At 44.1% G+C, this 24,802-nt stretch overlaps 1 protein-coding gene across 3 annotated transcripts in view; it reads right to left on the bottom strand.

The window, feature by feature from the left end:
- Positions 1-24,802, bottom strand: part of DENND5B (DENN domain containing 5B) — a 476,583-nt gene that overhangs the window by 302,552 nt on the left and 149,229 nt on the right. For all 3 annotated transcript variants that reach the window (XM_029600012.1, XM_029600011.1, XM_029600010.1), the window contains one exon: positions 2,567-3,233. In XM_029600012.1, the coding sequence (XP_029455872.1) occupies positions 2,567-3,233 (667 nt within the window). The remainder of the gene's footprint in view (positions 1-2,566; positions 3,234-24,802) is intronic.

The following is a 24,802-nucleotide window of genomic DNA, read 5'->3' on the forward strand; positions in this document are numbered from 1 at the left end:
TTTTTGTTAGTGCCTTCTTTTCCATCATTAGACCACTACTGTGAAACTCATTGCTCCGAGAATTGTGGCATATTTCAGTTATTTATTTTAGTTTCAGTTTTTTTTGCACATTTATGAATACAAGATATTAACGGGTGGATTTTAAATGCCCTGCTCGCGTAAATCCACCCGGATTTATGCGAGCAGGGCCCTTGCGCACCAGCGCACCTATTTTGCATAGGCCGCCGGTGCGCGCAGAGCCCCGGGACGCGCGTAAGTCCCGGGGTTTTTTTTTCAAGGGGCGTGTCAGGGGTGGGGCCGAATGATGCAGCGTTTCGGGGGTGGGACGCGGCGCCAGCCCGGGAGTGTGGTCGAGGCCTTGGATGACGGCGCGCCAGCAGTCCGCTGGCGTGCGTAGATTTACGTCTGCTTCTAGCAGGCGTAAATCGAGGGACAAAGGTAAGGGGGGGTTAGATAGGGCCGGGGGGGTGGGTTAGGTAGGGGAAGGGAGGGGAGGGGAGGGGAAGGTGAGGGGAGGGCGAAAGAAAGTTCCTTCCGAGGCTGCTCCGAAATCGGAGCGGCCTCGGAGGAAACGGAGGCAGGCTGCGCGGCTCGGCGCGCGCAGGCTGCCCAAAATCGGCAGCCTTGCGCGTGCCAATTCAGGATTTTATAAGATATGCGCGGCTATGCGCGTATCTTATAAAATCCAGCATACTTTTGTTTGCGCCTGCTGCGCGAACAAAAGTACGCGATCGCGCTCTTTTTTAAAATCTACCCCAAAGTATTTTTTCTTTCATGATTTTGTTCTATTATGTTATGTATGTTTCATTGTTTTTATATTTTTTAAGCTTTGTCTTATCTATTTTATTTTAAATTATATTTGTTACTATGCAATTTATTACAATTGTTTTGCTTAAACAGTCTAGAAGACAATCAAATAAACAAAATAAACCCCTCAACTTGTTTGATGACCCTTATTTCTACATATTCAAATGGATTAACAAGGCAACCATAATACTTTGCTCAACAAAGTAAAAAAGGCATCCATAGTTCATGATACTAGACAAGACCATAGTGCCTCTCATCTGCAATCTTTTGCATTGATAAAGATACCAGATCTTACCCAATTGTTTATTTACAATTGGTGAGTTTCTTTTATCCTGTTTGCTACAACCTAATGGGCAAATTGCCACTAAATGTGTGATAAAACTTACTCTTCAATGGATAATTAATATATACTGAACTGCCTGTTCTTTGCCTTCTAATGGAGAACAGGCAGGAATTGTGAGGATTAGGCAGTCTGCTCGCTGTGCTGAATGAGCATTTACAAATCAATAATGTGTACCATAGAACAAAGTAATTAAAAACCAAGATGGAATTCCAAAAAACGTTCACATAGACCTTGATTAGCATTTATAGTAACAGTCTCCTGCAGCCTGAATTTTAATATTTGAAACAAACTGTTTTCAACATCCTTACACTGAGCCTGACTTGTATGACTTTTTATCTGTCTGAGGATACCATGTATACAAAAAAAAAAAAAAAGAGATCCAGATTTTTGTTACTATGTTCTTTCTGCAGTAATGGAGTAGATAAAGAAAGGAGTTTACCTAGCAAAGTGGAAAAGTGCAGTACAGAAACTGAAAGCATTGCTAAGGTTTTACCTTTGTAAGGGACACTTAAAAGTAAAAAATAAAGACTGGAGCAATAGCCTAGTGGTTTGAGCAGCAGGCTGAGAAGCAGGGAACCCAGGGTCCAATCCTGCTCATGCTCCTTGTGACATTGGGCAAGTCACTTCACGCTCTATTGACTCTGGTACAAACAGACTGTAAAAGCCTCCTGTGGACAGAGAATTACCTACTGTACCTGAATGCAACTTGCCTTAAGCTACCAAGGAAAAAGTCTTAGCTAAATTAAATTCTTACTGAAATTTACTCGTTTCTTTCTTTCTTTTTTTAATCTTTGATCATTTGACTTGAATCAGTTCATGTATGCTTCAGTATTTGTTGAACAGAAAAATACACAGCATTACTGGCCATGTTGACAGGGGTGAGGGGAAATCCCAAGTGCCAGGGGGTTCTAGCATCCAAAATCCGGCAGCTATCACCAGCCTAAGGCCAAGAGAAGCTACCACCGAGGCTGAGTCACACAAGAGAGGTTAAGGCAGAGTGGAAAAAGACAGGAAATGAGTTGAGAGAAGGGAGGGAAAAGACTAGAGGGAAAAGATTGCAGAGAAAGGGACAGCAATAAGAGCAAAAAAAAAAACCAAACCCTCAAAACAAAACTAACTGAAGCAAAAGAAACAGAGAACACAAAAAAGGGAAAAAAAACTGTCAAGAGCAAAAAGACTAAATTAGAAGGAAACTTTTTTCCTAGCTCCCCAATATTTTGGCTGGCATCCACCTTTTCTTAATATTTTTCCACCTTTGCCAAGGTAGCACATAGCAAAATTGTTCTGACTTAGCACGGGTTTGAAACCTGGGAACAGTAATGCCCCTGCCAAAGCCTCCGACTTTTTATTTAAGAATGATATTGCTATGGATTATATAAGATATCTAAGTAGAAATATGCAAAAAGCAAGTCTCACCTTGTGAATACAAGAGGATCTGCATCTCCAGCAGAACACACGTGAAGAGCTGAACAAGATTTTCCAACCCCAGCAGTTCAAAGGCTTCCCGAAGGGGGTAGTCCGATAACGGAAGTTCATTTGGACCAGGCCTCTGGCAAACAATTGATGCATAGACACCATAAAACTTTAATGACCTTCCTGGTGGTGGAAGGGGCACTTCATAAAGGACATTGTGGATGTAGCTCTCCAAGGGTAAGGGAGGAGGTTGTTGAGACGTAACAGCCTGGTGAAGCTGCAGGAGGAACTTTTTGCAGGCTTGCATGAAGGGTAAAGGGGTAATCAGGCATATGCACTTTGATACGTACAGAGTGTCTTTGCTAATATCATAAGAATTGTAGCGCCGAAGCTTGGCTAAGGAAGTTGCATCTCCCTCGTCAATACTGCTGGCTAGGGAATCCATGCTACATGAAGAGGAGGCACAGACACTGCTGTACTGCTCCGCATTGTGCATCTGGTATAAAGTCTGCATGGCTGTGCAGATTTGTTTGCTCGTAACCTCCTCATAAAAAGTAAGCACAAATCCATAAGTACGAGAACCATCTTCCCGGGTAATTATAAATGAGTGGAACTGGGGGTCTTTGTTATCCGCTTGAGTCCTGAAAGACAGGCCTTTAGGCATACACAGCTGTAGGGAGGGAAAAAAAAGGAGCAAATATTAATATTTTCATATGGTGACCAAAAAACTTCATTAAGGGTACACACACACTGGGTACGGTCTGATGCACAGAATAGTCTGTGTTCATTAAAGGAAATTTCTCAGCACAGATAAACCAACCAAAGAACAAATTTCTTTACACATTTCAGGAGTAGCAATAAAGATGTATTGAGCAAATTCAGTGCTACTGCATCAGCATAGATATGTAACTATAATGAAATGGCAAGGAACTCTCAATAGTTTGAAAGTTATTATAGTAATATGCAGATATATCTTGCTGTTTGTACTGAGGGCAGTGAAATGATAAAAAATTACACAAAAACTGAAAAGAAAAGCACAGGTGTACAGATAAAGAATAAATGTGTGTAACAGCAGAAGACAAAGCAAGGAATGAAAATATGCACATAGGAAAAACAAATAATTCTGCATCTTTTTAAAACGTGTGTGTGTGTGTCTGCTTTTAAAATCCAAGATTCCTTCAATACATTTCATTTCTGCCACAACAGCAAGAAATACCAGTAAGGGTTTTGTGCTCCTTCCCCCACAGCTGCCTGTCTGCCTGTTAGGGAGTTGAGTAAAAGCTCTGGCAAGAGCTTGGCCACAAACAGTGAGGAAGAATGTTCTTCTAGAGCATGAGGCTACTTGAGACCTCTCTGAAATCAGCAGTACTAGCTCATTTCTTTTAAAAAAAAAAAAAAAATCAACTTTCCTGTTTCTCAGGTGTTCCTAAGAACTTTTTTCTTATCCTGACATTTCTAACACCATAATATTTTGGGATAAACAAGGCGTGAACATTTTCACTAGTCAAGCCCCCCCCCCCCCCCCCCCTTTTTTTATTTTTTTTAAATTTTCCTTTTCCTGGATTCACTTTTCAGCTGTTATTCCTGTACTCATTCAGTAGCTCTTGCTTGAAAGACAATGGGGAGCCCCTATGAGAAAGGACCCTGTGTTGTAGCTTGGAAAATCCTGTGAATTTGGAGACTGCAAGTTTAATAGCCAGAATATATTTATTTATTTATTTTAATTTTTTTTTCTATACCGGCAATCGTGATAACATCACATCAAGCCGGTTTACAATAAACAATGGGGTAATAACCGGAACCAAGAACAAATATTTAATATACATATTATAAATGCAGTTACAATAAACAAGGAAACATGCAACTGGGAGTAAGAAGAAGAAAAGATAGTAACTTTAACATGGTGTATAAACCTGTAGAAGGTAAAGTTTTCAAAAAAAAAAAAAAAAAAAAAATTTAATTGTATAATTTACAATGAGTTGTTCAGTTCAAAAATGCAGTTTTTAATAATAAAGAAGAAATCATAAGTAATGAAGATACTGGGTGTTTATAAAGTTTAGAAGAAGATTATCAGGATGGTTATAAAAGAAAATTGTTGCTTGGAATTTGAAAATCAGAGAGAATTATTTTTAGTCTGAGTCTGGGAAGGCTTGTTTGAAAAGCCATGTTTTGAGTCTTTTTCTGAATGTCAATAAGCAGGGTTCTTGTCTAAGTTCCGTTGGTATGGAGTTCCAAAGAGTGGGTCCTGCTGTGGAGAAAGCCCTATCTCTATAAGTTATGTGGAAGGAAGTTTTGGAGGGCGGTACCTGCAGAGACTCTTTGTAGGTATGCCCTGGATTCTGGATCAGGAAAAATGGAAGTAAGCCAGACATAGGAGCAGCAGGAGTACAGCGAGGAAGCACCGTTCCACAGTAAGCAGGAGATCCATGTGGATCAAGTGAAAAACTCCACCTTCCTAGTTTGGCAACCCTATTGATCCTAAGAAGATTTATTCAGAACTACTAAGATTACTCTCCCCAAGACAATTCCTAAATATGTGAGTAATGGACTGTTTTCCCACCTGTGAGAGAGAGAGAGAGAGAGAAGAAATAGGTTAATCCCAATCATAGAGCTAAACGGGCATCGTTGGCACCATGCACATGGGGACCATGCCCCAAGTCTCTTCCTCAATGCGTAGGGTCTCCGCATTTTCAGCCATTGGTGGAGCAAAAGAAAAGATCCTGCTTGGCCACCAGCACTTGTCCTGCAGTTGGCAGCTGAAGAAGACCTGCAGAGACACTTGCGTTTCCCCTGTAGCTGGCTGAAGAAGAAAGGGAGAGGCCCACAGAAAGCCTGTGTAACAGCCTATGTGTTTGTGAAGAGAAAGAAAAAGTGCCTGTGCGTGTGAGAGAGCCTATTTGTGTGTGTGTGAAAGAGTGCCTAAGAGTACGTGAGGGAGTGCCCAAGAGTATTTCAGACACCTTATTTGTGTATGTGTGTGTGAGCGAGTGATTGCCTATGAGTGTGTCAGAGAGCGGCTGTAAGCGTGTTAGAGAGCCTGTTTGTGTGTATGTGTGAGAGTGTGCCTGTGACTTTGGGAGAAAGTACCTGCAGGTGTGTCAGTCTGTTTGTGTGTGTGAGAAAGAAAGAGAGCGCGTGTGTGTAATAAGTAAGAGAAAGAGAGCTTATGAGCGTGTGAGAAAATGAACATGTGTGTATCAGAGAGTATGTGTATGTGAGAGGGAAGATAAAGTTTGTGTGCCCCCCCTCCAATCCATGACAGTCTCAGAGTGACTGGAAATCCAAAGTTCCCAGATATGGAGCACTTTGGATTTTTTTTATCCTTATTTTAGTTATTGAAAATTATTTGATGTGCCTGTTTTGAAATATTTTATTAATGTTTTGTTACGACTATCCAATCCGGGAAGTGGATCCTTGGGCCGGCCGGCCAGGAAGGACGACCGGGAGGCAGAACACACACTGGGCTGACGAGCTTCACCTGGAAACCCGTGATTCCTCCAGAGGAGCTGTAGAAACCCGGGTCGCTAGGGCTTAGGCGTCTTCACCCTGGAAGTCCGAGGTCCCCCCAGGAGGAGCCCGTAGGGACCCGGACAGCTGGGACTTAGGCGAAGTACTGATGAACCCAGGAAGAGTGTGAACCGGAGTCAGGACTGGCTGCAAACAGGCAAAGTGAAGTCACGGAGCTGAGTCAGGACTGGAGGCTGGCAGCGGAGACGGAGTCACGGACCAGAGTCGAGGCGGGCGGCAGTCAAGCAGGGTCGGAGTCACAGGCAGAAATCAGGGCAGGCGGCAAACTGGCAAAGTCAAAATCACGAGCTGGAATCAAGGCAGGCGGCAAACAGGAACCAACGATTAAGCAAGCAGAATACAAGGCAGGCAGGCAGGAATCAGGAACCGACAGGAGGCAACTAGCACTTCAGAAAGTGACCTCGTTGCTAGGCAAAGATAGAATCCCCGGGCTCGGTTTAAATCCCCCTTACTGGCGTCTGACGTCATCAGGAGGCGGATTCTGACATCCGGGGCTGCACCAATAAAACGGCGGTCCTCGCGCGCACGCGTGGCACTCCAAGGGGGCGGAGTCTTCGGCGGCGTCTCCCTCGTGGAGACGCCGCTGCCATGCGGCTTGGGAGGCCCAGGAACCGGCGGTTTTCAGCCGCTGCCATGCGGCTCGAGAGGCTCGGGGACCGGCGAATCGCGGCGCCTCAGAAGGAGGTAAGGGCCCGGTCACTGCCCCAGTGACTGGAATCGCAACAGTACCCCCCCTTTTACGCCCCCTCCTAAGAGGACCAGGTTTTCCAGGATTGTCCAGGTGATATTGGGTCAGCAGAGACTTGTCAAGAATATTCCGTGCCGGTTCCCACGAATCTTCCTCCGGACCACAACCCTCCCAGGCAAGTAAGTACTCCCAGCGCCGACTATGGAAGCGCACATCCTTCACCTCATGTACCTGGTACACCGGATCTGCAGGTGTTGAAGCGGGTACCTCATCTTGAGTGATGCGATGGAAACGGGAGTACACTACAGGTTTTAAGAGGGACACATGAAACACATTGTGGATGCGTAGGGTTGAAGGCAGCCGAAGCCGATATGAAACCAGGCCTATCCGTTCTGCCTCAGGAAATGGTCCACAAAACTTGGGAGCTAGCTTGCGGGACCATCCTGGAAAATGAAGGTTCTTGGTGCTTAACTAAACCTTGGACCCAGGCAACAATTCAGGGCCTGGACGTCGATGACGATTGGTAGTGTCCTGTGCTTTTCGAGCAGCAGTAGCGAGTCGTTGTTGAAGTAGTTTCCAGAGTTGATGAAGTTGCGCGGCCATAGTTTGAGCCGCTGGTGAAGGAACTTCAACCGGAACTGGAACAGGAGACTGAAGATGTCGTCCAAAGACAGTTTGGAACGGAGATTGCCCTGTAACTGAATGGATGTGATTATTGTAGGCAAACTCGGCCCATGGGAGTAAGGAAACCCAATTATCCCTACGTTCTGAAATGAAGCTCCGAAGGAAAGTCTTGAGAGAGCGATTCATCCGTTCAGTGGGTGAAACGCGGTGGACAAATTCAACTGTACTCCGAATTTCTTGCACAGAGCGAGCCAGAAGCGGGCCGTAAACTGTGGTCCTCGATCGGAGACAATGCTCTGCGGAAGACCATGGGCTCGAAAGATGTGCTGAGTAAATAAGGCTGCTAGTTCTGGTGCAGATGGCAGTTTAGGCAGCGGAACTAAATGCACCATCTTAGAGAACCGATCCACGGTGACCCATATTACCGTGTTGCCATCAGATGGGGGCAAATCCACTACAAAATCTGTGGCAATATGGGTCCAAGGTTCTGTGGGTATGGGCAGAGGATGAAGAAGACCCCAAGGCCGTCCAGTTAGCGGTTTCTGTCTGGCACAAGTCGGACATGCCGCCACATATTCTCGCACATCCTGCCGAACTCGTGGCCACCAATAGTATCGGTTCAAAAGAGTTAATGTTCTCTCCTGACCGGCGTGACCTCCCGTAAGGGAGTCGTGGGCCCATTCTAACACCCTTCTACGATCCCGTCGAGAAACAACCACCCTTCCTTGCGTGGATACACTGGTGCCAGCAAGGAGAACTCGGGCCGGATCGATAATGTACTGTGGGGGGTCATCTTTTTCTTCGAAAATGGTGTTACGTGATAAGGCATCAGCCCGGACATTCTTAGCGGCAGGCCGGTACTTCAGAATAAAATCAAATCGGCTGAAGAAAAGAGACCACCTAGCTTGCCGAGGATTAAGGCGCTGGGCCTGTGCTAGGAACTCGAGATTCTTATGGTCAGTGTATACGGTGACCTGATGCTGGGCTCCCTCCAGCCATTGTCTCCACTCCTCGAAAGCTAATTTAATGGCCAGTAGTTCCTTATCACCAATTCCGTAGTTGCTTTCTGCAGGAGTGAACTTTTTGGAGAAGTATGAGCATGGTAATAGCTTCCCCGTGCTGGAGTATTGAGACAGAACCGCCCCTACAGCCACACTAGAAGCGTCCACCTCAACTATGAATGGACGCAAAGGATCAGGATGGCGTAAACATGTCCTCGTCAGGAACGCCTCCTTTAGGTCTTGAAACGCTTGACATGCTTCGGGAGGCCAGAGTCGAGTATCTGCCCCTTTTCTAGTTAGGGCCGTCAATGGTGCTACTAAACGTGAGTATCCAGGGATGAAATGTCTGTAGAAGTTCGCGAACCCTAAAAAGCGCTGCAAGGCTTTTAATCCGATAGGTTGTGTCCATTTCTGGATTGCTGACACTTTCTTGGGGTCCATGTTGAACCCGGTAGCGGAAATAACATATCCCAAGAATGGTACCGAATCCTGTTCGAATAAACATTTCTCTAGCTTCGCATATAGGTGTTGTTCTCGGAGAATCTGGAGTACTTGTCGTACCTGGCGTCGATGAGACTTCAAGTCCTGCGAGAAAATAAGGACATCGTCCAGATACACAATAACACAAGAATACAATAGTTCACGAAGAATCTCATTCATGAGATACTGGAATACCGCTGGGGCGTTACATAACCCAAATGGCATGACCAGGTACTCATAATGCCCGTCCCGGGTATTGAATGCAGTTTTCCATTCATCCCCAGGACGGATCCGGACCAGATTGTAAGCCCCCCGCAAATCCAGTTTAGTGAATACTCGAGCTCCCTGAAGTTTGTCAAGCAGTTCAGGAATTAATGGTAGCGGATAGCGGTTCTTCTTAGTAATGGTATTCAAACCCCTATAGTCAATGCATGGTCTGAGGGAACCATCCTTTTTAGCCACAAAAAGAACCCCGCTCCTGCAGATGATTTAGATGGTCGGATGAACCCTTTAGCGAGATTCTCACGGATATACTCTGTCATGGCTTTAGTCTCAGGTTGAGAGAGAGGATAGACCCTACCTCGTGGAGGCGTGGTTCCAGGAAGTAAGTCTATAGCACAGTCAAAGGGGCGATGTTCGGGTAGAATCTCCGCTTTTTCTTTAGAAAAGACGTCCGCGAAGTCCGCGTAGGGAGCTGGGAGTGGAACTCCAATATGAGCCAATGGAATAGGTGGAACCGGTGTGGCCCTGATGCAGGACTGGAGACAATGTGAACTCCACCGAGTAATCTGAATATCATCCCAGCAAATCGTTGGTGAATGTAACTGCAACCAAGGTAAACCGAGGACAATCGGGTGCACAGAGCGCTCCAGGACCAAAAATGAGATTGTCTCTTCATGTAATATCCCGGTTTGAAGTATCAGTGGTTTCGTGATAACAGAGATACTCCCGGGCAACGGAGTTCCTTGGATGGAAGTAACCCGTAATGGTGGAACACGAGGTTGCGTGGATAACTGAAGTTGCTAAACTAAGGTCTGGGTGATGAAGTTCCCTCCAGCTCCGGAGTCAATGAGAGCTTGAGTTTCGAAGGAACCTCCGGAAAACCTTAAAGTTACAGGAACTGTACATTGAGGAGCAGCGTTGAAACAGCCCAGAAGACACTCCTCTGCTTCTTCTAGACTCGAGCGTTTTCCGGCCTTACTTAACATTGCGACAGGAAATGACCCTTTCCGCCACAATACAAACAAAGGCCCAGAGACCGGCGACGACGTCTCTCCTCCTCCGTCAAAGAAGTTTTACCCAATTGCATGGGTTCCTCGGGAGAGGCCTCAGCGGACACCCCCGTGGATCGAGGCATGGACACGAGCGGCCTCGAGAAAGCGGGAGCCAAAGGCACCATACATCGGGGAGGACGTACCTCCTTGGCCCTCTGCTGCAGACGTTGGTCTATACGTCCAGTGAGCTCGATGAGAGCGTTAAGGTCTTCGGGGATGTCTCGGGCTGCCAAGACATCTTTGATTCGTCCCGCTAAACCCTCAAGGAAAATCCCACGCAGGGCGTCATCACGCCAGCCTACTTCCAGCGCCAGCGTGCGAAATTCCAGCGCATATTCAGCCAAAGTGCGGGATCCCTGGCGGAGCTGTAGTAATTCAGAGGTTGCAGAAGTCTGACGAGCGGGTTCATCAAACGCTGCTTTGAAATTAGCCACGAAGTGATCCAAATTGGAGAGAGTTGTGTCATTTTTCTCCCACATTGGAGATGCCCAATTCAATGCCTTACCATCTAGTAAGGAGAAGATGTATGCCACCTTAACCGAATCGGTAGGGAACTGGTTCGGGAGTAAAGCGAATCTCACAAAACACTGGTTTAGGAACCCACGACACGCTTTAGAGTCTCCTGCGTACCGAGAGGGAGCGGGAAGCTGCGTGGGTGTCTGCAATGTGACGACCGGAGCAGCCACAGGTACCGGTGCTGGAGCCTGTGGTTCAGTATCCATGCGAGTTGCCATGCGTTCCACAGTGGCAACCAAGGAGTCCAATACTTGCTGCTGTTGCACCAGCCGTTGGGCGAGCCCCGGAATGGCCTGGAGACCAGCGAGGTCTGCTGGATCCATGGCCTAGCAAACTGTTACGACTATCCAATCCGGGAAGTGGATCCTTGGGCCGGCCGGCCAGGAAGGACGACCGGGAGGCAGAACACACACTGGGCTGACGAGCTTCACCTGGAAACCCGTGATTCCTCCAGAGGAGCTGTAGAAACCCGGGTCGCTAGGGCTTAGGCGTCTTCACCCTGGAAGTCCGAGGTCCCCCCAGGAGGAGCCCATAGGGACCCGGACCGCTGGGACTTAGGCAAAGTACTGATGAACCCAGGAAGAGTGTGAACCGGAGTCAGGACTGGCTGCAAACAGGCAAAGTGAAGTCACGGAGCTGAGTCAGGACTGGAGGCTGGCAGCGGAGACGGAGTCACGGACCGGAGTCGAGGCGGGCGGCAGTCAAGCAGGGTCGGAGTCACAGGCAGAAATCAGGGCAGGCGGCAAACTGGCAAAGTCAAAGTCACGAGCTGGAATCAAGGCAGGCGGCAAACAGGAACCAACGATTAAGCAAGCAGAATACAAAGCAGGCAGGCAGGAATCAGGAACCGACAGGAGGCAACTAGCACTTCAGAAAGTGACCTCGTTGCTAGGCAAAGATAGAATCCCCGGGCTCGGTTTAAATCCCCCTTACTGGCGTCTGACATCATCAGGAGGCGGATTCTGACATCCGGGGCTGCACCAATAAAACGGCGGTCCTCGCGCGCACGCGTGGCACTCCAAGGGGGCGGAGTCTTCGGCGGCATCTCCCTCGTGGAGACGCCGCTGCCATGCGGCTTGGGAGGCCCAGGAACCGGCGGTTTTCAGCCGCTGCCACGCGGCTCGAGAGGCTCGGGGACCGGCGAATCGCGGTGCCTCAGAAGGAGGTAAGGGCCCGGTCACTGCCCCAGTGACCGGAATCGCAACATGTTTGGTAAATTTTTAAACATTTTATATGCATTACTGACCTATTTGTCAACAGATTTGAAATATTCTTTTTATTGATATGGTTGATGTTTCATATTTCACGATTGTATTTGATGTTTAATGAGGAATGGCAATATTTATGTTTTTTCCATTGTTACAGTGCATACAAACTCTGGCTTATTGCAGTTTCTATTTTCATTCTATGGTCTCTCCATTCTGTATTTGGCAAGTGTCTGTGTTCCGCATGTGTGATTGACCTGAGGTATTCTGCAAGTGTGTAGTTTCTGTGTAGACTTGTTCTGTTCCCTAATAGGAGGTGATTTGGTGTTTTACGGTCTGGTGTAATATTTGTAGTGTTGCCTTTTGATGGGTAAGGTTGTTACTGTTTGAATCTGTCAGTTTGTTATGGTATGGCAGGTTTGCTATAGGTTCTGATTACATTTTTTGCAGAGTTTTTAATTGTTAGTGTTACTGAAGTGTGCCAATGTGTTGCTGTTAAGTGAAGGGACACCAGAATTTGAATATTATTTTTCTATGATGAATGATAAGGGGAAGTACCCTAGTTCTACTCTACACTGTTTGTTAAAAAGAGCTTCTGGGATCACAGGGTACCATAGAACTTGAAGTATAGGTTTTATATTGGGATTCTGTCTTATCCTGTATAGATCACTCTCATAGAGGAGGATTTTTATTGACTGATGCTACTAAATAATTTTAGGGGCAGTTTTACTAGATGGTTGAAACTGGCCAGGAATTCTTTTTGTTGCACAGAAGGTCCCATGACACGCATGCCCAGCACTTTGCAACTGTGGTATAAAATGTTTGTAGTGGTGCCTCCTGCTTTATATGAGCAAGGGTTTCCTGCCTCTACATTGATAATTTGGAATTCTGCAAGGAGAAGGAAAGTTACTTCTGGGTGTTCCAGAACAGGGCAGAGCCCTTCAAGAATTTTGTGTTACCAGTGCCAGTAGGCTAGCACAGACAGTCACCGAAAGGCAGTAGAAAAATCTGTGTGAGTGGGGGGTGGAGGGAGGAATAGCCCACACCCTGACTGCACAAGTTGGCCAATATTTATTTATGCGCTTTTATATACCGATGCTCATGAAAAATCATATCGCGTCGGTTTACATATAACTACAGTTGGAAAGTACAATAAACCTGGAAAAAAAGACAGCTCTAGTGAGAGTCGCAAACAAGGGTAGAGGTGGAGAATGAGTAGTAACATTAAGGTAACAACAACGATAACTGTGTTAAATAATGTGGTGAGGTGTAAAGAGTCTGATGGCATACTTCAGTTCTTCAGGGAAACGCTTGGCTTAGCTTATAACCTCAGACAGGAGCATTCGTGTACTTGGTTAAGAGTGTGTCATTTAGGCATAGTCATGAGCCTAGGACACCAAATTCTGAAGATACTCAAAAACTAGGACCCCCTCCTATTACTCTCTGATTTCCAAGGGAAAATCTCCTACCCTACGTCCTCTGCATATGGGCAGCATACTTTTAAATCTAGCCCTGGGTTGAGAATTAAAACTTTAGATAAACACTGGATTTTTGGGCAGAACTTTGGGTTCCAACATAATAAGAGGATTACAGAAACAAAGTATCTAAACTGTAGGTGTGTAGAAGAAATACACTAAAAGAGTAAAAAATACAAACTAAAAACACTTCTTGAAGAATATTAGAAGGTTATACATTTCTGTATACCAAAAATGAGTTGGATTTGCTATTTTAAAACTGACTGACCCTCATATCTGGAATTTATGCTCTTGGAGGGATTGTTTAATCTGAATAGCCCATTCAATATGTTCTGTTCCTGAAAAGTGGTTTATATGTATTCTGTGAAAAAAAATGACCTAACCAGAACAGAGCTATCAAAATAACTTGTTCCTACCTGTGTCATTTCATCTCCCAGATAAGCAACCCTACGGAATGTTTGAATCGGGTCCTAAATCTATAGTATTGATCATCATTCATTCAGTGAATCATGTATCAAAGGGCCAGATATAAATATTATCTTGTATCTTATTTAAACATGATGTGATCCAAAAGAGCCACTTTAAGATCTCTTAGAAACATGTGTGGTTCCTGAGTCACATGTTAATGCCACCCATTTTTTGGGCTGGAAATTTCCTCCTGTCCCTTTTGCATTATCAACCCAATCAGTAGCATCCTTTAATGGGCAATGGTGCCAGGAAACTTCACTCACAGCTACTTAGTGGGGAGGTGTTGGGGAAACCAGAGCACTGAAGAGTATCCCATGTTTATATCCCTCCCAACTTGTCCCAGCCATTGCAGTGAAAATCCTCAGCCAGGGCCACAAACCACAGCTTTCCTAGGACCCGGCTAATATGGACACAATCTGGCCTTTAGGTGTCACTGTTGAGCAATGGCTATGACTCTCTGCCCCCCCCAAGGAGCTCTGAACACTGCTTCCCAGTTTTTAAAATACTGCGTACCTAGTGCCACTTTTTTGACAGGAGCGGCGACTGTCAGCGAGTTTGACAGCAGACGCTCAATTTTTCCGGCATTGGTTCTCAAACCCGCTGACAGCCACGGGTTCGGAAACCGGACGCCGGCAAAATTGTGCATCCGGTTTTCAATCCGCGAGCCGATTTTAAATTTTTTTTTTTTAATTATTTTTTTACTTTTGGACCTCCAACTTAATATAGCCATGATATTAAGTCAGAGGGTGTACAGAAAAGCAGTTTTTACTGCTTTTCTGTGCACTTTCCCGGTGCCGGCAGAAATTAACGCCTACCTTTGGGTAGGCGCTAATTCCTGAAAGTAAAATGTGCGACTTGGCTGCACATTTTACTTAGTGAATCGCGTGGGAATAATTAATAGGGCCATCAACATGCATTTGCATGTTGCGGGTGCTATTAGTTTCAGGGGGGTTGTTTTTTTATTTATTTATTTTATTTAAAGTTTTTTATATACCGCCGCTCATCAAAGATATCACGTCAGTGTACAATGAACAGGAACTTACGCCGGAGCGTTATACATTTAACAGGGTTAAATAAACATTATACATATAACAAAAGTAAGAATATATATATTTAAACATAAAACAAGTAGAATCTTTTAAAACCAAACTATCATTTAGGTTTAACTGAGCTACGTTAAACAGGACTGGAAAGTAAAGGGATATTAGGAAATTAGGTATGAGAGTAGGGACAGGTTATGAGGGGTTGGAATTATAAATTAGGGGTGATAAGAGAGGGAAGAAAGCGCTTAAGGTGCATTTATGTAACATTGTATATTAGTTCTTTTGCATATCTAATCCGAATCGAATGCAAATAGTTGTATCGCTGCCTTTTAACTTTACTCTCTTATACTTGTATATTCACCCAGTTACCCCCTACCCTGTTCTTTGTAATTTCCTTTCCTTCTCAGTTTTTTGTAAACCTACATGATGTGTCCTACGAATGCCGGTATAAAAAAGTTTTTAAATAAATAAATAAATAAATTTAAGAGCAAATGTATGGAATGGTATTTACAGTAAGGGCATAAAAAGGGGAACTTAGATATAGTGTAGAGAAAGGGGGTGTTGGGTAAATCAGGCAGGGCATATAAAGGGAAGAACGACATATATATTTCAGGTATAGGCATGTGTAAATAACCATGTCTTGAGTTTTTGCTTGAAGGTTTTGGAAGATGGCTCAAGGCGCAGTTCAGTGGGCAAGGTATTCCATAACAATGGGCCAGAAAAGGAAAGCGCTCGTGCTTTGGTGGAGGCATGGTTATATAGTTTGGGTGAGGGGGTCTGTAATGTGGCGAGGTATTGATTTCTAGTTGGCTTAATAGAAGTTTGAAATTGCAGTGAATTATTAAACCATTTCATTTCAGGATTGTGGAGGGCTTTATGGATCAGTGTTAATGTCTTGTACTGTATGCGAGATTGAATGGGGAGCCAGTGTAGGTCCTTCAAAACTGGCGTAATATGTTCCTTTGAATTTGTGTTGGTAAGGATACGGGCTGCAGTGTTTTGCAGAATTTGTAAGGGGCGGATGGCATTTTTAGGTAGGTCTAGGAGGAGTGAATTGCAATAATCTGTTTTGGAAAACAACATGGCTTGTAAAACTGTCCGGAAATCAGATGCGTGAAGCAAGGGTTTCAATTTTTTGAGTGTATGTAATTTGAAAAAACATTCTTTAAGGATTGCACTGATAAATTTTTTGAGGGTCATTTGGTCATCAATAATGACTCCTAGGTCTCGGACTTGGTGAGAGAATTGTATGTGCGTAGGTGTTATAGGTGAGGTAGGCGACGTATGTAATGGGGTGGGAGGAGATATGATCATGAGTTCTGTTTTTGTGGAGTTGAGGGCAAGTTGTAAGGAAGTTAATAAATTGTTGATGGCAGTGAGAGTAGTGTCCCAGATTTCAAGAGCTTTGGATATGGATTCTGTTACTGGAATAAGAATTTGTACATCGTCAGCGTACAAAAAGTGTGGAAGTTTAAGGTTGGCGAGGAGATGGCAAAGTGGAAGAAGATAAATGTTAAAAAGGGTAGATGAAAGTGATGAGCCTTGCGGGACTCCTTGCTTCTGGGGGATTTCTTTTGATAGGTGGTTGCCAATTTTGACTTTATAATTACGGTTGGACAGGTAGGAAGTAAACCAGTTATGCGCGGTACCAATTATTCCAATCTCGTGTAGGCGTTGGAGGAGAATTTGGTGGTTAACGGTATCAAAAGCCGCTGAAATATCCAGGATTACTAGAAGATGTATTTGATTTCTATCTAGGCTTTTGAGAAGGTAATCAGACAGTGATAAGAGAAGAGTTTCAGTACTATGTAATTTGCGAAACCCGTATTGTGAGGGAGAGAGGATTTGGTGTTCTTCTAAATAGTCACTGAGTTGACGGTTGATAGTTTTTTCTAGGATTTTAGCAATAAATGGGAGATTAGAAATAGGGCGGTAATTGGCAAGGTCTAATGGGTCGAGCTTAGGTTTTTTTAAAGTAGGTTTAAGGATAGCAAATTTGAGAGTGTTGGGTACTTGTCCAAATTCGATGGAAGTATTGATGATGCTAGAAATGGGGCTGGCTATTAGATCAGGGACAGTGAGGAGGAGTTTTGTGGGGATGGTATCAGACGGGTGAGAGGAGGGTTTAGCTTTTTTGAGCAGGGATTCAATTTCAGTTGTTGCTGTGTTTTCAAAGATTGTTAGCTGAGGTGCAGAGTCTTTTGTGTGACAGAGGTTATTGAATTGGGGCTTGTGGGAATTGTGGGGGAAGCGTGTCAAAATTTTGTTAATTTTGTCCTGAAAGAAAGAAGCCAGTTGTTCGCATTTGATTTTGGCTTCTTCTTCTGGTATGATATTTGGAGTGAGGTTGGTAAGTGAAGTGACATATTCGAACAAAATTTTTGGATTGAATTGAAATTGATGTATTTTACTAGCATAGAAATTCTTTTTAGCATTGTTGATCATCTCACTATAGTTTTGCAGCGAAGTTTTGTATCGTGCAAGTAGAGTAGGTATGGGTTCATTACGCCAATTTTTTTCAGCTTTTCTAAGGGCTTGTTTTAGGTCTTTCAGTGTGGGAGTGTACCAAGGTTTTTTTGTATTTTTCTGAGAGGAGAGGTTTTTTGTAATGAGGGGGCAAATGTTATTAGCAACTGAGAGGGTGTATTCATTCCATGATGTTAAAGCAGTATCAGCATTTGATAGATCAAGGTTAAACTGGGTGTTGGATAGAGCTGTGGTAAGCTCATCTCTATTGCATGTTTTTCGGTATTGTATAGTGGTAGAGCAGATTTGGAGGGGCGGCGGTCTTTGAAGAGTGTTGGATGTTCTTATGATATAGTGGTCAGACCATGGGATGGGTGTGCATGATAGAGAATCAGTTACGAAGTGACGGTTTGTAAAGATGAGGTCGAGTGAGTGACCAGCTTTATGTGTGGGCATGTTTATGATTTGCTTGAATCCTAGTGATTTCATGGCTTCCAGGAAGGAGGAGCAGCTAGGTGTATGAGGTGTTGTGTTGACATGGAGATTAAAGTCTCCTAGGATAATAGCTGGGGAGTCGATAGAGATATTTTTAGCTATATATTCAATGAGAGATGAAGGGTTGTTGTTAAGAGTTCCAGGGGGAGCATAAATGAGGCAGATTTGTAGAGAGGGGGCTTTGAACAAGCCAATTTCTAATTTAGCTGGGGGGGGGATGGGTTGGAGTGTGAGTTTGAGTTGTTTGTTGGTGGCTAAGAGAATGCCTCCACCTTTCTTTTTTAATCGGGGGATGGAGACTATATCGTATATATTGTTTGGGAGCTGGTTAAGGAGAACATTATCAGTGTCTTTCAACCATGTTTCTGTTATGGCACAGATGTCTGGTGTTTCGTCTGAGAGGATGTCGTTAAGTATAGAGGTTTTTTTGTTTAAAGATTGTGCATTGAAGAGGATGAGTGTGAGTGCTGTGAAGCCGATGATTTGAGTGAGTGGTGGGGAGATCATGGTTGTGTGAATGCTTTTGAGGTATGATCGTTGTCATATGGTATGCGGTGCAGTAGGTCTATGTCTATAATAGCTGAGTGTTGGGATGTTTAGCATTTTGAAGCTGCACAGGTAAAAGTGAGTGTGTATTTGTGTGTTTGTGTGTTGTATAAAGTGAGGTTGTATTTTGTATTGAGTGTAGCAGTCAGTCGATTGCAGTAGATAAGGGCTGACAGAGTGGAGGATACTAGGAAGCAAAGTAACTTACCTAAAATTAAGGGAGGAGGGGGAGGGAGGAGGGAAGTAAGGGGAGTTTGAGTACGTAACGTTAGCGTTAAGTAAGGAAATGTAGAAGAGTGTTTAAGATGGGTGCTTTAAACTCTAGTTGCTTTAGGCCTTAGGTGCTGTTGTATCCAACCAACGCTAGGTAAGGACAGGACTAATCTAGGTAAATACAGGTAAGTAAGTAAGATAGGTAAGTGAGACAGGTAAACGGCTTTTAGTACTATTAATTCTAACAAAATCTAGAATTAAAACATGTAAGCACTTGCCTCTAAAAGGCTGTATCCAAGGCGTTTTGTTTTGTTTTTTTTTTTTTTTACGATTGTTGCAACAGTAATTAATGACAGGGCATGGCACAGAGCTTTATATTAGGTCAAAGGGTCACTCAGAGCGCACGAAGGGGCGCTCAAAGGGGCAGGCCCCTTTGTCGCGCTCCTTCGGCGCGCGACGCACGGCGCGCGGCGCCGTTTGGGTGAAGATTTAAAGGCCTCAGTGGCCGCGTTTGGTTGGCTGGCGGTGCGGCTCTGCGATAGGCTGGTCCCCGGAGGGGCTGGCTGGAGGCGGAGCAATCGGCGTGCTGCGTCGGGGCTGCCGGCGGTGAGTGGCCTCGCGATCTGCCTGTGGACCTACCGAGGGTAGGTCCACAGGCAGATGCGCTATTACCCCTTACTGAATAAGGGGTAAAGCTAGCTCATCGAAAACGCGCATCCAAACGCAGGTTAACAGTGCGCTCCGCCGGAGCGTACTGTATTGTATCGGCCTGTGTGAATTTTACCCTACTTTACTTCTCTCCAAACATACTGAATCTAGTTATTGTAGCAACAGTTCTTTAGCCAGGGGCCATAGAACCCAATTTTTCAAAACAATTGAGGGGGTGCTAAACAACACAAATTACCCCTCTTTTGGATACAGTGAAGAAGTTTATTCATTAATGGAGTTACTCAAGCACCCACACAGCTGGCACCTATGCTGGAGGCCATGCACCAGGATTCCTTCCCGTACTCTGTAATCACTAGCTGTGAATCCAGTCACTAGTTGTCACCACTAAGAGACAGCCATGACTCCCTCCCTCCTGGGAGGTATGAACTTTGCCTCCTCAGGATCCCCAGCTGACCTGGGAAGCAGAAGATATAACCAAGGTCCTTAAGCTTGTCAGTGCTACATAAGGCATGGAGCCAACGGACCGGCCAGGGTATCTTTAATTATGCTTTTTATTTCCCTGAGTTTTAGAAGAATGCAAACTTTCAGTTCTGAAAATCAGAAAAGGCCACACAGATTAGCAAATGCTCTTAGAATCTGAATATACCTAACAAGCTATTCTTGGCCAACACATGTGGATATCCCTTTGAGCTAATTTTTTTTTCTCTTACCAATTAGCTACTCAATTACTTTTCTCTTAATCAGTTCTCGCTTCATTTCCTAGACTTCAATTTGAATCCAAGCGAGACAGCTTGGCTGGTCTGAGCTCAGTGTGCTATGAAGCATAATGAATGTTGATGCTGGCTATGGATTCCTAAGGAAAGGTCAACATTATAGTCCCCATTTAGCAAACTTTTTCTTACTCCTGGACATACCTTTATTAGATAAAATTTGCTACAAAAATAAGTATTCCTTTGATAACAGCTTAAAATACATTTTTTCCAATGATCTTGTGTTGGTGTGCACAAGATGCTGTTAGTATCTTCTATAATGTCTTATCCTTTTGCTGAGATCTGTCAGGATATCCAGAATCTGCCAAAAGTTTTCCAATAAGGTCCAGAATAAAGACGGTGGATAGGCTATCTTGACTGGTTGACTTGGCCTTTACTGGTAAATACTCATAATGGCAGCAAGGATGGCTTCTAATGAAGCAATCAGTACCCATTTTACTTATCATGCAAGCATATCAGACTTCAACTAAAAGGCATAAAGTATGGTCTGTTGGTTAGAGCACTGTACCATGAGATAGAAGACCTTCAGGATTTAAGAGTTCAAACATTAAATTTCTAAATTACAAGTAGAGCACCTGGAAATATCAAATTACACCCCAAAAACTGTGTAAGTCAAATACCAGTATGTGTGATATAATTTAAGAATATTCAGCAGCACAGCAAGTAACTGACAGTTCCATGTTGAATGAAAAAGCAATGCCACTATCCTCCTGCAGGACCAGGAAGGTGGCATAAAATTCAAGGGGGGAGGGGGGGGGCAGCAAACAAACAAACATTTCAAACTCAGGAGTGTTGCACCACTTACAATGCTCCTAGTTACCATACCCTGCTGGGCAGTCCTCTATGTATGGCTGGTTTAGAGCATAGCATGGGGGCAATGTGACCATGCTTAAACCCTTGGAGTTGTATGCCAATGTGTCAACTCTCTTAAGTTTAACAACTGTCCACTTTGGTTCATGAATGAGAAATTACTTTCAAGAAACAAACCATATCTGGAAAAGCCACTGTTGGAAACAGGATGCTGGGCTTGATGGACCCTTGGTCTGACCCAGTATGGCATTTTCTTATGTTCTTATGATAATTTCCTTTTCTTTAGGTTAGACAGATGAATCCAGAACCAGTGGGTTATGCACCTCTACCAGCAGATAGAGACGGAGCAAAGCTGACATCACAGTATATATATTCTTGCAGTTACATCAGCCTGCCAGTATCCTCTTCAAAAGCCAACTGTGGATGGACTAGCAAAAACTTGATTAATAACGGATAACCATTTCAGTACTCAGCCAACAGGAAACACTGAGCTCAGACAACTAGTCTAGGGACTGGATTAACACTTATCAGTAACCTGTGGACCACGTAGCCACGCAGGAGGACCACAGCACAATTATTCGGCAGCCAAGGGTGGGAAGCTGGATTCATCTGTCTATCCTAAAGAAAAGGAAATTATTAGGTAAGTAGTAATTTCTCATTTCTTAGCGTCTAGACAGATAAATCCAGAACCAGTAGGATGTACGCAAGCTACTCCCGAATAGGGAGAGGTTGTCCACGGTCCAGTCAAAACCGCATGTGCAAAGGCTGCTTCCTCCCAGGCCTGCACATCCAGAAGATAATGCCTGGAAAAGGTATATAAGGAGGACCACATCACAGCTCGGCAAATGTCAACAGGAGACAACAATCAACTTCCGCCCATGATACTGCCTGAGCCCTAGTGGAATGAGCCCTAACCTGACTAGGTAACAGCTTTTCAGCATCCACATATATGGCCGTGACTACCTCCTTAATCTAGCTAATGTAGCCCATGAAAACTATTTGTCATGTCTACTTCCACCATGGAGGACAAACAGGTGATCCATCTTCCAGAAAAGTTTAGAAACCTCTAGATACTTCATGATATGTCTCTTGACATCCAAGAGTCACAACAGGCGATATTCCTCTGCATCACTTTCCCTGTCCAGAGACAGTAGGGAATGGACTGATTTTCATGAAAATCCACGACCACTTTAGGCAAAAAAGAAGGAACAGTACACAACTATATTGCCCCTGGAGTCACTCGAAGGAACGACTTTCTGCAAGACAAGGTCTGCAGCTCGGATATTCTACATGCAGAACAAATTGCCACAAGAAACACTGTTTTCAAAGTCGGCAATCTCAAGGAAAGTTTATGCAATGGTTGAAACATAGGACCCTCTTAGAAACCCAAAACCAGATTTAGACTCCACAAGGGCACAAGTAACCACAAGGGAGGATGAAGATGTTTCACTCCTTTCAAGAAACCATATCTGGAAGAGCCGACAATGGACCACCATTCACCTGACCCCTAAAACGGGCAAGAGCCACTACCTGTACCTTCAAGGAATTAAGGGTCAACCCTTTATTCAGTCCATCCTTTAAAAATTCCAAAATGAGTGGGATCTTAACTGAACAAGGAAGCACCACTCAATCTTCACACCATGCCTCAAACACTCGCCAAACCCACACATAGGCAAAGGAAGTGAAGAACTTTCTTGCTCATAGTAAGGTGGCAATCACCGCAGAAGAATACTCACTCTTCAGCAAGCGAGCCCTCTCAAGGGCCAAGCCATAAAACAAAATAGAGTTGGATCTTCATGAAGAACAGAACCCTGCCGCAACAGATCCATGTGCGCCGGAAACCGGAGGGGAGAGTCTACCAGGATGCTTCGCAGATCCACATACCTTGGTCTCCTGGGCCAATCTGGTGCCAGCAAAAGCACCAACCCTCTGTGACTCTCAACCGTCCGAACCATTCTACCCAACATGAGCTACAGGGCAAAGGCATTCAGTAACTTGCCCTCCGGCCATTTCTACATGAAAGCATTGATGCTCAATGACTTCAGAACTCTCCTTTGACTGAAGGGACCTTTGCATTGGGAAGAGGAATAGCCTAGTGGTTAGGACAGTGGGCTACAAACCAGGAGACCAGGGTTTGAGTTCCGCTGTTGCTCCTTGTGACCTTGGGCAAGTTACTTTACCCTCCATTGCCTCAGGTACAAAACTTAGATTGTAAGCTCTCTGGGGATAGGGAAATACCTACAGTACCTGAATGTAAACAGATGTGATATCTTGTATCGCATGTCGGTATATAAAAATAATAAAATAAATAAATTGTGAGACGATGCCAGCAGATTCAGAAATGGAAGGCGCCAGCGATCCACTATCAGCTAAAATGCCTCATCTGACAACACCTATTCTCCTGGGTCCAGACTCTGCCTGCTGAGAAAGTCTACTCTTACATTGTCTTTTCCTGCAATGTGCGAGGCTGAAATCTCCTGCAAGTGCACTTCTGCTCATTCCATAAGTTGATCTATACTGTGGATCTCGGAGGGAACGGAGGCAGGCTGCGCGGCTCGGCGCACGCAGGCTGCCGATTTTGCGCAACCTTGCGTGCGCCAACCCCGGATTTTAAAAGATACGCGCTTTAAAATCCGGTGTACTTTGTTTGCCAGATTTTTTAAAAGTACGCACGCGCGTACTTTTTAAAAATCTGCCCCATTGTGTTCATCAATAAATGCACCTGCGCCAACAACTTCTGAATACGGTCCAGCAGGAAAACATTGCCTTCCTTCATATTGAACTGAACACCAAGATACTCTAGCGACTGAAATGGCTGAAGAATGCTCTTGGCCATATCCACCACCCAATCGAGCTCCTGCGCATCACCAGGAGGCTCTCTTCCAGAGACTTGGCCCGAATTAGCCAGTTGTCCAAGTATGGGTGTACTAGGATTCCATCCTTTCTCAACTCTGCTGCCTCTACCACCACCATAACCTTGGAAAATGTTCTGGGTATGGTGGCCAGACCAAAAGGCAGCACTCGAAACGGATAATGATGTCCCAAAACTGTGAATCGCAGAAAACGTTGGTGCTCTAATTGGATGGGAATATGCAGATACACCTCGGACAGAACCAAGGAGGTCAGAAATTCCCCCGACTGCACAGCCATTATCACTGAGCGCAATGTTTCCATGCAAAAAGGAGTCACCCGCAATTGATGGTTGACCTCTTTGAGGTCCAATAAAACAAACTGGAAGATGTCAGCCAAGGCAAACAAAACAACAGCAAGACCGTATGCTGTGGAAATAAGTTCTAAATTATTCAATATTAAATTAAAAACCCAAATATATTAATGCCATGATTTATAAATAAATAAATAAAAAAGAGTATGTACTTACAAATAGTGCCAAATATTTGTATATATGGACACCTTAGATCCTATAAATACAGTTCTTTTATCTAAATTGATAATAAAAAGATGTGTATAGTTAACTATTTAAATAAAAAAGTCCTTTTTTATGCTCACACGTAACTATTAACTGCCATTCATATTGATTGACTTTACGATTCCCAAATTGTACAAAGAATTCAATTGTGCAAATTACAGCATTAAGCATTGTATACGTGTCGATCCATAGAAGAGATTATAATCGACACGTATACAATGCCTAATGCTGTAATTTAATATTGAATAATTTAGAACTCCATTGTGAAATTGAGTTATTTAATTGGTAAATATTAACATTTAATTTTTAAGTTTTGACTACAATATAATTTTGTCTCGTTATAATACATTTCAGACATTTTTTGCATCTGTTAAATTTTACAGGAAATAAATTGGTTCTGTTTATACATTTAGGTTTCTTTCAGCCAACTTTGACATATTGATACATAAGAACATCTGTAGCATTAAATACAAAACAAAGAAAACTGAGGTAACATTTCTAATTTTGATCTTTTGTATAAGTCAAAGATTTTATTTTATTT

This window comes from Rhinatrema bivittatum, chromosome 4, assembly GCF_901001135.1.
Source record: "Rhinatrema bivittatum chromosome 4, aRhiBiv1.1, whole genome shotgun sequence".
Classification (NCBI taxonomy): Eukaryota; Metazoa; Chordata; class Amphibia; order Gymnophiona; family Rhinatrematidae; genus Rhinatrema; species Rhinatrema bivittatum.